The sequence below is a fragment of the Enhydra lutris genome, unplaced genomic scaffold (genome assembly GCF_002288905.1).
Source record: "Enhydra lutris kenyoni isolate GAN:26980312 unplaced genomic scaffold, ASM228890v2 scaffoldscaffold33, whole genome shotgun sequence".
Lineage (NCBI taxonomy): Eukaryota > Metazoa > Chordata > Mammalia > Carnivora > Mustelidae > Enhydra > Enhydra lutris.
The window spans coordinates 8,847,823-8,859,419 of record NW_019154117.1 but is presented as its reverse complement, the minus strand read 5'-3'; the positions used below and the strand labels follow the sequence as shown (position 1 = coordinate 8,859,419).

Here is an 11,597-nt window from a genome sequence, read left to right as displayed (position 1 = left end):
AGTGTGTTTCTGCTTGTTTCCTATAGTCCGCGGGATAAATGGCGACTTCACCCCAGCAGACGCCGTCACACTTCGGAATTAACGTTGGGACCAAAGACCCGGCTGCACCGAACGCCGCGCGGGAGCATTTTCGAGAGGAGCGCGGGTGGGAGGGGCGCCACGGCCGCGAGGAGGCGGAGAGCGCCAGGCCGGCGCGCATCGGCCAATCAGCGTGCACACCGCCTGACAACCGTCCAATTAGAGGGCGCGGAGCTCGGGGCCCGGAGCCGATAATACTAGGAAGGGGAGCAGAGGCTGAGTATTGCAGCCAGGGGCGCTGCGCCGCACGCAGCTGCGTGCGCCCGCCCGCCCCTAGATCCCGAGATCTGAGCCAGGCCAGGGCGGCCCAGCCTTCCCGCCCAGACTGGGTGAGAGGAAGCCGAAAGCAGCTTTAGCGGGTTGAAGCGCTCGGGGGTGCCAAGGACCGGTTAGAACTTTGCAGAGTCCGGGATGTGCGGAGCGAGGCCGCTGAGGACTTGATTCATCATCTCCACCCTTCTCCCCTGCTCCCCATCCACTGGGCTCCAGGCCTCCAGCTGTCAGCCCCCGATTTCGTGGCAGGGTGTGGCGACCCCGATTTCTGTTCGCAAGCACTGCCAGCAGCCCAAGAGCCAGGTCCCAAGGCTGGATAACTTTTGCCTCGGCTGCAGGCCCGGGCCTCAGAGTCTTGGTGAGTGCCGTGATGTTGCTGGGGTGTCAGGGAGGGCAAATATCACCTTTTCTTATCTTTTCTACTTTACGTGCATGTCTTGCCTGTACGTGCAAACCGTGCCTGATGTCGATATGGAGACCTTGCAGCTCAGCCCTGCGCGGCTCAACGCCTATTGATACTGGAAGAGCATCGCAGCTCCATGCCCCGTGTCCTTATGGGGATCTGACAGAAGAACAATTTCGGCTTTGAGTTATTTGCTGGGGGTGGGGGACATGAAAGGCCCTTTCCAAGCTCAAAATGGGGTCCCTGTTTTTGAGAGGCATTTGAAAGGTGTAGGATGGTACTTCGCTGCGTCTGAAGGGCCCCTGTGCTCTAAAGGAAGAGGGCTCTCCCATGGACGTGGTCCTGTTCATCATGGCCATAGTAGTTGGACGTGGGGAAGCCTGACGAGCGGACTAGGCCGGCCTAGTTGGACACAATACTTTGGTGTGTGTGATCAACGCGTTTCCTAGGGACTTGTCCCGAGAGGGGGTGTAAAGCCAGAGAGTCTGTGGTTAAAGGTCAGGTGCTCATAGAGCACTTAGAATCAATAGATAAAAACCTTGTTGGGTTGGGGATTTCTGGGGCCCTGAAGATACAAGAAAGGCGCTGTGGTGTGGAACTGAGGGACGTGTAGAGAACAGGGGTCCTCAAGGGGCCAAGGTTGGCGGACCGGGAGCGTGGGGCCCGAGGCCGAGGGTCCGTGCCTGACGGCGGTCGGTGCCTCTTGCGGTCTTTCCGTGTCTCCGCAGAGCGCAGGAGGAGGCTGAGCGTAGGCCGGAGCGGAGCGCAGTGCGCCATGGCTGACCGGCCAGCGGCGGGCCCGGCGGCCGGAGACTGGGAGATCGACGTGGAGAGCCTGGAGCTGGAGGAGGACGGCCGCGGCCCGCCGCCGCCCACGCCGCCCGGGCCCAGCCCGCCGTCGGCCGACGGGGACGGCGAGGACGACGAAGACGACGAGGACGACGACGACGCGGAGGACGAGGGCGACGGCCTGGACGCGAGCGCGTCCCCGGGGGGGCCGGGCGGGCCGGAGCAGCCGCGGGCACCACCGCCGGGGCCAAGCCCCGCGCCGCAGGCCTCGCCCGCGCCGGCCGGGCCCCCGGAGCGCTGCGCGAATGCGGGCGGTGGCGCGGAGCCGCGCAAGCTCAGCCGCACGCCCAAGTGCGCGCGCTGCCGCAACCACGGCGTGGTGTCCTGCCTCAAGGGCCACAAGCGCTTCTGCCGCTGGCGCGACTGCCAGTGCGCCAACTGCCTGCTGGTGGTGGAGCGCCAGCGCGTCATGGCCGCCCAGGTGGCGCTCCGGAGGCAGCAGGCCACTGAGGTGCGTGCCCGCCGGGCCTGGGGTCGCGCCTCGCGGGGGAGCCGGGCCGCCCGCCGTGGGGGTCGGGCGCGGGGAGGGACGTCCCCGGGGCCGCGGCGCCTGGCGCTTCCCGGGAAGGCCGGGGAGGACGCGTCTCTGCTCCCCGTGGCCCGCGGAGTCCCGCGGGGTGGAGAGGCGGCCGCGGGCATCGCTGAGGGAACTTGCCCGGAAAAGTTTTGTATTAAAAGCAGGCGGAGAGACCTTGAAAGTGGCTCGGGACTTTGTGGGAAAGCCCTTTTTTTTTTTTTTTTTTTTTTTAAATCTTTTAAATGTTAAGGCTTATTTTGGTGGTGCTGGGGGGAGGAGGACGGTGGTAGCCGCAGTGCCCCAGTTCTGTCGTCCGTCCCCGTGTTTCAGTGCTGGTCTCGGGAGGACAGCCACGCAGCGGGCTGTGCGCTCAGCGCTGCCGCTGTCACGGGCCCTTTCAGAGAGGCACACGAGCTGCCCATTTTACAGAGGAGACCACACTGGCAAGGGGAATGAGGTGCCCGCAGGAAAGATCCCTGCTGCCTCGCACCGTGCCAGGGTTTTCTTTAAGGGGGAGGCTCTTCTTGAACGTCGGGTTTCTGGTTTCCTTGTGTTCCTGCGCACGGAGAGCTCAGAGTTAGGGAGGCTGCGCGGGGTCCCCTTTCCCAGAGTTTTGCGTTTACTTTTTGGCGAGAGGGGCCTGGGGAATGGATCACCATGCACACAGAGGACAGTGACCCTACTGGAAAGGTTCCCAAGCCCCCCCCCCCCCCCAGTGTGCGCTGGATGCCCCAGGTGGCCTTGGCCCTGGGCTGGGCTTGCCCCCGCCTGCTCCACGTTTCACCTCGGTCTCCAGGGTCCCTCTCGGGTCCTCCTAGCCTGCAGGGCTGAACGCGGGGGTACAAGGGCCCAGAATACCACAGACCTGGCGGTGAGGGAGGGAGCGAAGTCGTGTTTCTCCTTGTCCTCCCTGCCAGGGGTCTCTGAGGGTTTTGTTTGCCTTCCTGTGTCCCAGTCTTTCAGTGTTTTTAGCCAGGCTCGGTTTGCGAGACCGGTACCCTCATATCTGTCCTTCAACCCCCTGTTCCCCATCGCACCTGCCCTACTGCGAGGAGGGACCAGCTCCGCCTCACTGCTCAGTGGCAGGCCATGGGCACCTTTGACCCTATTTCTGGGTGCCTGGAACGCAGCTGTACCCCACAGCTCTCCTTCAGGGCCTGGCTCCTGTCTCCACTGTGGGTTTTGCCTTCCTGTGGGATGTCCCCTAATTTCTACCTGTGGAATGAATCTGGGGTGACTCTAGCCAAAGTGGACCCAGGGAAAATCTGCCCCACTCCCCATCAGTTGAAGTTGGTGGCCTCCGACCTTCCAGCTCGTTGTCCTGGAATTAAGGGGTGCTGGTGTAAATTAGTTGAGAGTCATTTTTGACATGGGATGGCAAAGTAAGTACATTTAGACGAGGAGGGTTGCTGATGCCACTTCCTAGTCCCTCCCGTCCCACAACTTCTTTGAGGCCAGTGTTGATTATGTTTCTTGTGTTTACAGGACAAGAAGGGGCTTTCCGGGAAGCAGAATAATTTCGAGCGCAAAGCTGTGTATCAGAGGCAAGTCAGGGCGCCCAGTTTGCTGGCCAAAAGCATTTTAGAAGGTAAAGCAATGCAGAATTATTCTTTAGCCTTTTAAACCAAGTTCTGAGGGATTCCCATTATTCACACATATGGCGTTTTTATTAACCTGTGAAGGAGCAGTCTGAGGGGACGGTGCTTTTTATTAGGAAGTTTTGCTCTGGGGAGGAAATCAGGATGTGGGAAAATGGATCTCACATCCCTCCTGAGGTTTTCTTCACCGATAATTCTGCTGTCTGCTTAGTAGTTGTTGTTTGCTTAATAGTTAAGGGGTGAACATGGAGTGTGTCTGGAATTTGCCCTAGCATGAGAGGTGTGCAAAGATCCACTGTCACCTGATAACGGGGTGAGGAAGGACATCAATTTAAAAAATTTCTTTGGTTGTCGTTGGAGCTAGAATCAGTCAAGTGAGGAGGTCAGCAGCTAGCCACGTGGGTAAAGACCTCTAGTCGGGCTGACCCACCCTCTAACGCCACTGTTTTTCATCGTACTGTATTCCTCCCCAGAGAAGCTATGTAACTGTGGTTATTGTGCACCTCAGTTGGCCATTTCTGACAGTCAAGTTTGTAGAATTGGGAAGAGGTTTTGAATCAAACGAGGAAAGTGGAGATTGAAGCTGAATTTGAACAGCGTGAATTCTTTCTCTCTACCATGTCTAAAGCCTGGGGATACATTAATTCTTCTTAGATTATTGCTGATTTTCTGGGAATAGAATTTATTTATTGATCTGATAATATCTTGACTACCTTTCACCATTTAAATAAAGGAAAGTTTATATTTGTTCTAATCACTGTCTCTTCATAAGATTCGGGTTGAAAAGCAGGCTTTTTTTTTTAAAGTAGATATTTGAATTCTGTTTTTTTTTTTTTTTTTCTTATGTGGCTTCTGAACAGAGTTGGTTCTACGCAGGTTTTAAAGGTTGTTCGTGTCTTACTCTGTACTATATACTTCTGACCTTAGAATGGTTTCTCATGCATTAAAAATGAATTTGGTTGCAAACTGGGTAAACAGATATTTAGCCATAGGGACCACAGGGATAACTTGAAATGGTGCCAAAGCAGCTCAAGGAGTGGGAGGGCTAAATGGAATAGTAAATTCAAGTAAATAACTTCCTGGCAAAACCTACCATAGAGATGGGAACATTAATATTCAAATTTTATTTTATTCGCAAATGAGGACGATGGATTTGTCACTGTGTAAACAGAGACATCACAATGGAGACGTCAAACAAATTTGAGAGCAGCCAGTCCTGGGGGTTGGTGAAATACTCAAAGGATTTTATGCTACCAGGAATTCTACTTATGTCATGTCAATCTTCATTGTTGTTTTGTTGTTTTTAATACTTCGTCCTTGTTCATAAAATGTGCACTGACTTTTTATCCTAATGATGGCTTGTTCAGCCATTCTGGGATCTGGCCAGCGTGATCAGAACTTGGGAAGAATGTTTTAGTTCAGTAATTTTCAATGTAGCTGCAGCTCTCCTCTCTGCCTTTACTTTTGTTTGCTTGTTTGTACCTCCAGGCTCTGGGAGGGGCCTGCTGAAATCCCTGTAGAGTCTGACCAGTTAACAGCTCTTTTTAATTTTCTGTGTTTCTCTGTTTCCTTAAGTCCCTTCTCTTTCTCTCCCCACTAATCTGCTGTAACTTTCTCTTTTCCCCTAGCTCTCCTTGGACTATTCTACACCTGTAACCATGTGTATGTAATGAACCATCTTTAGAAAATAGCCGTGCTGTCAGCTTTAGGGATAGAGATCTTTTTTTTTTTACCATGGAGAAAGATGACACGGATAGTAAGAAAGCACTGACTGAGCAAGATGGTGGGCAGACTTGTCTCTTAACATGTAGGAGTCTGGGAAGTGCATGGCAGTTCCAGCCAGTGACGTGTGCCTGGACAGGTAAACAAACACACCCGTAATGACAGCACAATAAAGAAAGTTACAGGATCGCTCCCCTGCTCCCCGAGAGACCTATTTTAAACTGAGCCTACACTTTTGCTTTCTGTGTAAAAGACGAGTGTCTTGGAACTGTAAATTTTTCTGGTTCTGCCGACTTGACTTGCGGTGTTTCTGTTGCCTTCTCAGCTCCCAGATTTGTCTTCCCTAGATGTTAATCTCTTTCCCTGTGCAATGCTTGCTCATTTTAGGCTACCGCCCCATTCCAGCCGAGACTTATGTGGGAGGGGGCTTACCCCTCCCTCCCCCGGTTAGTGACCGGATGCGGAAAAGGCGGGCCTTTGCCGATAAAGAGTTGGAGAACATTATGCTGGAGAGAGAATATAAAGAGAGGGAGATGCTGGAAGCGTCCCAAGCTACTGCCTTGTTCCTGCCCAGCCGCCTGGGGCACGGACCCGAGTACAGCTCCTACCAAAGCGCCTATAGCCCCACCCCAGTGGAGACGGCGAACAAAGACTTCTGCAATTTCCTGCCCACCTGCCTTGATCTCACCATGCAGTATTCAGGGTCTGGGAATATGGAACTCATCTCTTCCAACGTCAGTGTGGCCACGACTTACAGGCAGTATCCCTTGTCCTCGAGATTTTTAGTTTGGCCCAAGTGTGGCCCCATCAGCGACACTCTTCTCTATCAGCAATGCCTGCTAAACACCACCACCTCGGTTCAAGCCCTGAAGCCCGGCACCGGCTGGGACTTGAAGGGAGTGCGGGTCCAGGACGGACTTGTGGCAGAACACGACTTGTCGCCCCCCAAGCTAGAAGGCTCGCTGCTGCTGCCTCACCCTGCGGAGGTCCAGACCTCGAGAAGTGACCTTCAGGGTCACCAGGCCGTCCCCGAGAGGTCTGCATTCTCCCCACCCAGACGGAATTTCTCTCCCATTGTTGACACGGACTCCCTGGCAGCTCAAGGGGACGTCTTAACCAAGATCAGCAAAGAAAGCGCCAGGCACCCTCCGCCACTTAAACATAATCCATTCCACTCATTATTCCAGCAAACTCTTAATGACAAATCAGGTCCTGAGTTGCAAACACCATTTGTCAAAGAGGCCTTTGAAGAGGTCCCTAAGAAGCACAGGGAGTGTCTAGTCAAGGAGAAGCAGAAGTACACATTTACAATAGACAGATACGCCAAAGACCTTTTCGTAGCCAAACAAGTCGGAACAAAACTGTCTGTGAATGAGCCGCTGTCATTTTCTGTTGAGTCTATTCTTAAGAGGCCTTCATCTGCCATCACTCACGTCTCTCAGTGAAAGGCTGCTTACAGGGAAAGCTGGATTTTCTGCCGTCTCAGAGGGTTCTTACCAGTTGCTATTTTTTTTTTAAGAAAAAAAGCTAAGTTGTTTGTCTAAAGAAATTTCTAATGTAAATGGTGATGATTTAAAAGATGATATCTATTCATATGCATGTACTTTTTCTCCCATAAATATATTTAAACCTAAAGATGGAAATTGCTTACGTGCAAACTGTAAAGTTCCGTGCTTTACACCGCATTTCAGAAAGCAATAAAGTTGACACTGTCTTCTCAAAGACCCAGTATTTGCAGAAGTACCTAGTCGTCTCTGTCTACAGGAAAAACTAGTGTCCATGAAACATGTTCCTTGTTTTTCTGTGATTCTGCGTAGTTCCAAATGCTCCCAGTGGTCCCTGGAGGCCACAGGAGATAGCTTAGAGTGCCTTAGTTTTGCATTTTAGAGGCTGTCTAAATATAGCTACTCAAAACTGAGGCAAAAAATAGCTTTAAGGAGAGCATAGAACAGCTTTGCCTGTTTCTAGAATCATAGTTTTGCGTGATGGGACAAAGTGGAATTAATTTGCAGGAAGATCAAGTTTAAGATCTTATTTATATGGTGATCTGAGTTCTCGGGATGGATGTCTTTTAGCTCTTGGCATCCCAGTTTCCTTTCCTGACGGGATGTGTATCTGGGTCCTCAAGCTTCCTTTCCAGATCAAGCTTTCTAGGCCATCTAGGTGGCTAGCACTCCCAGAGCAGATTCACTTGTCATCAGACTGTATGATTGAACCCCTCTCAGCTCTGTTATTTCACTGTTTCCTAAGGACTGGAGACAGCAGGCACTGAAAGGGGGACACGGTCATGATTCTTCCGTGTCCAGCTTGATGCTCCCACATTGTCACCAGTGCCAAAGGCTTTCAGCGTAGCTTTAAACAAAATCACGTTCAGATCGCTTCAGCTGACAGTGGCCGAAGCCGGGAGACAGTCTTCACAGCATGAGGGTGACTTCTTGAGTCTTAATCCCACCCCTCCATTTTTGAGTTTATTATTACCTTATAGTTTTGCTCAATAAAATATTAATAACTATTGCTCTCTATGATTGATAAAATGAGAGTAAGTCATTTATGAGAGTATTAAACTTATCTCTGAAGACCTCATCTGCGGACTCCAAATGAAGTTTTAGGATGCCACAGTCATTTCACCCCCGAAAATCCAGAGCCAGACAACCCACCGTTGGTTTTGCAATGGAGTGAGTTGTTATTTCCAGTTCTCCTGTCACTTGGGGAGCAAGAACACTCGTTGGGCATGTGGAATGTGCCAAGAGTTTTGGCAGTTTAAAGAGTTCCTTTCTTGTTCTGGAAAATGTTTAAAGTTACTTAAAAGTGATTTTGCTACTGATGAGCTCATGTAAACCTCCAGGGGTTCTCTGAATTCTTGCTTAAAATTAGAATCGATTTCAAAAACAACAAGCCAAGGCTTAGATTGATTTCCAGTTTGTTCTTGTAAAATAATATTTGGTTTGATTGAGTCAAATTTACTTATTCTTACTATTGCAAAAGCCAGAGCAAATGGCAGTTTGCCAGAGGGAAAGAAAATGAAAGAGGACAGAGCTCACAATGACGGAGATTATCATCATTAAGTGGAAATATGTTTTCCAGTCATGAATGCTGGTGTCTGGGACAGAATCTGACTTCAGCCACCCTTCCTGCTCCTCCAGTCATCTTTGTTTTATCGATAGAGTTGTTGATTTTTGTCTTCCTATCAGGAATTTGTTTTTTGTGTCTGGAGTAAAGTGTAAACTTAACATTCAGCCTTTCTACTGCCGAGGTAATGGGGAAAACACATCAGAATAAACTCACAGGAAAAAAATCCCAACAGGGAAAAATAAATCCCAAGGAGAAGGCCTTCTTAATCCAAACATGGGTTTCCTCTCTTTTTTTACTCTATTTTAAATAATTTGAATACTAACATTGGTCAAATTTTCCCCCTCTTTGTGTTCAGTGTACATTTTGGGACATCTTTTCTGTCCTGTATCATTTCAGTCTCATTAAGTGAATCCCACTGGCTATGGGTATAAGTGGTTTTTATCACGTTACCAGTGACCAGAATTTTTTTTTAAAGATTATTTATTTTTATTAGAGAGAGAGAAAGGGAGCCAGTGTGTGAGCTGGGGAGGGGCAGAGGGAGAGAAGCAGACTCTCCACCAAGCATGGAACCCTATGTAGAGATGACATGGGGCTCCAGGAGGGCCTCCACACAAGGCCCTGTCTCAGGAGCTTAAGATTGTGACCTGAGTCCAAACCAAAAGTCAGATGCTTAAACCACTGAGCCACCCAGTTACCCCACCAGCAGTCAGAATTTTATTGTTCTTGAACATTTATAAGGGTCAGTACTTAAAGTAATAATATTCTTATTATATCGTGCATTAGTTCTGCTCTAATGATGAGTTCTTGGGATCAAAACTACCGTCAGCCACTCAGTGAAAGATTTGTGCTTGGCCTGTTAGGTCCTACCATTATTTCACTTTGATCAAAGCTGCTGTTTGATTCTATAGAACCTTCCAAGAGCACTGTCATCGACGTCAAATCAAACTTGTGGTTCAATTTTCTATGTTCAAGGCAATAAATGGATTTGGCTTTCATTATTTTTAAGAAGGTAAAGAAGAGTAAAACATGGACCTTCTCCTCCATTTAACTTACAATAAAGTAATGCAGTTTTAATGACACATTTTCCTTCCATCTCAACCAGTCAAACATTACGATTTGTAGTCATGCATAGTTTCCAACACTGCTTCCCAAACTTGAATGGACCAGCGAATCACCTGGGGATCTTGAGAAATACAGATTCTGTTTTCTGTAGGTCTGGGGAAGGGCCTGAGATCCTGCTTCTCTAAACCCCCCGCCATGGGATACTGGGGTTGCTGGTCTGTAGCCCGCACTTTGAGCAGCAAATATATACATTTTGGTTATTTCAATGCACGTTTAATCTACTCTTCTGTGGATTTTGAGTTCTAACGCAATGGAGTTATCTTCAATAATTTAATATAAGTGACTCATTGAAAAAACACTGCCCTCCAAACCCGCAGACTGTACAACGTTAAGAGGGAATCACGTGGGAACGTGGACTTTGGTGATTAGGAAGCCTCAGTGCTAGTTCATCAGTTGTGACTCCTGCACTGCACTGGAGGGAGATCTGTTAGTGGGGGACACTGCCTGTGTTGGGGGGGATATGGGAAATCCCTGTACCTTTCTCTTAATTTTGCCATGAAGCTAAAACTATTCTTAAAAAAACCAAAAAGTCCTTTCTTAACCCTTTGGTGGCAGAAAGAAGTAGGACCTAGGCATAGTCCTGACAGAGACAAATTACTTCCCTTTCTCCTTTTTTTAAAACTAGAAGATCTTTTACTTCAGTTACAAAGTATTTTTTTGATTGCAGCAAAACACACATCACCTAAAATTTACCATTGTAACCATTTTTTTTTCATTGTAACCATTTTTAAGGGTACAGTCCCGTGGATACCAAATATATTCACCCTATTGTGCAATCATCACCCCATCCATCTCCAGAACCCTTTATCTTGCAAAACTGAAACTCTGAACTGTAACTCTGAGTTACACAATAACTCTCCCACCGCACCCCCCCCCCCAAACCCTGGCTCTGAAAACCATTATTCTACTTCGTGTCTCTACGAATTTGACCATACTAGGTACCTCCTATTAAGTGGGATCATTCTGTATATTTTCCTTTCGTGATGGGCTTATCTCACTTCATGGTTCATTTATATTATAGCATACGTCAGAGTTTCCTTCTTTTTTAAGGTTGACTAATATGCCATTGTGTGTATACACCACACTGTGTTTGTCCATTCATCTATCTGTGGACGCTTGGGTTGCTTCCATCTTTTGACTCTTGTGAATAGGGCTGCTGTGAGCGTGGGTGCGAATATCTCTTCCCTCAGTCCTCATTTCCTGATTTCGTCGTCTTCCCATCTTCAGGAACTCCATTTTTTTCAAGTACACATCCCTCCCACCCCAACCCTGTCCCCACCCCCCAGTGTGTGGACCACCTCTCTCCTTCCCAAGGCAACACAACTCCACCCAAAGCCTCCAATGTCAGATGTGCCCTTTCTGATGTGCTTTAAGTGCATGTGTTATCACATCGTCTGCATTTAAAACCTTAATTCCAATTGTGAAATGAAGGACTTGTATTAACTTGTATTAAGAAACTTCCTGGAATTCCTTCTCCCAAGTCTCAGGGGTGCTAAAGACCAAAGAAGTGGCCGACGGTCAAGATAAAGAAGAAAAACGAAACCACAATTCCATGTAGAATAATGGCATTGCTTAGTATCAAGGCTGGGTTTGCCTTTGGGACTAGAATTCTTACTGGCCTACCTGATTTTATTTACTTTTTGGTAAACTTTTAAAAATTCCTATTCTAGGTCTGTGAATTCAGGCTTACTTCCTTCTAGGATCCAGTTTGTAAGGCCAATAATTCTTTTGATGGCTGGATCCTGAAATAATAAAATTTGGCCCACTTGTATTTATTTTAATGATTGTACCAAGCTTTTTTCATACTTTACGACCCTTAGTTATTTTGGTTTTTAACTTATTATATCTATAAACACATTTAGAGATAGAGATTGCTGGAAATAGATTGGCATTTGGTGTGGTAGTAAATATTCATAATACTAATTAGCATGCATTTAGTGCCTGCTAAGTTACAGAGCACATT

At 48.5% G+C, this 11,597-nt stretch overlaps 1 protein-coding gene across 3 annotated transcripts; it reads left to right on the top strand.

Annotated features, from left to right (window-relative positions):
* The first annotated feature begins 493 nt into the window (after nt 1–493).
* LOC111153627 (doublesex and mab-3 related transcription factor 2) lies at nt 494–7,014 on the top strand. 3 transcript variants are annotated; one of them, XM_022512773.1, is made up of 4 exons: nt 494–709; nt 1,483–2,054; nt 3,606–3,708; nt 5,828–7,014. In XM_022512773.1, exons 2-4 carry the CDS (start codon nt 1,530–1,532, stop codon nt 6,883–6,885), a joined length of 1,686 nt encoding a protein of 561 aa, XP_022368481.1. In that variant the 5' UTR covers nt 494–709; nt 1,483–1,529; the 3' UTR covers nt 6,886–7,014. The 3 variants fall into 3 exon arrangements, with proteins under 3 accessions (XP_022368481.1, XP_022368480.1, XP_022368482.1); XM_022512772.1 differs by lacking the exon at nt 494–709 and having other exon boundaries at nt 1,427–2,054; XM_022512774.1 differs by lacking the exons at nt 494–709; nt 5,828–7,014 and adding an exon at nt 5,347–5,402 and having other exon boundaries at nt 1,427–2,054.
* Nucleotides 7,015–11,597: the final 4,583 nt, after the last annotated feature.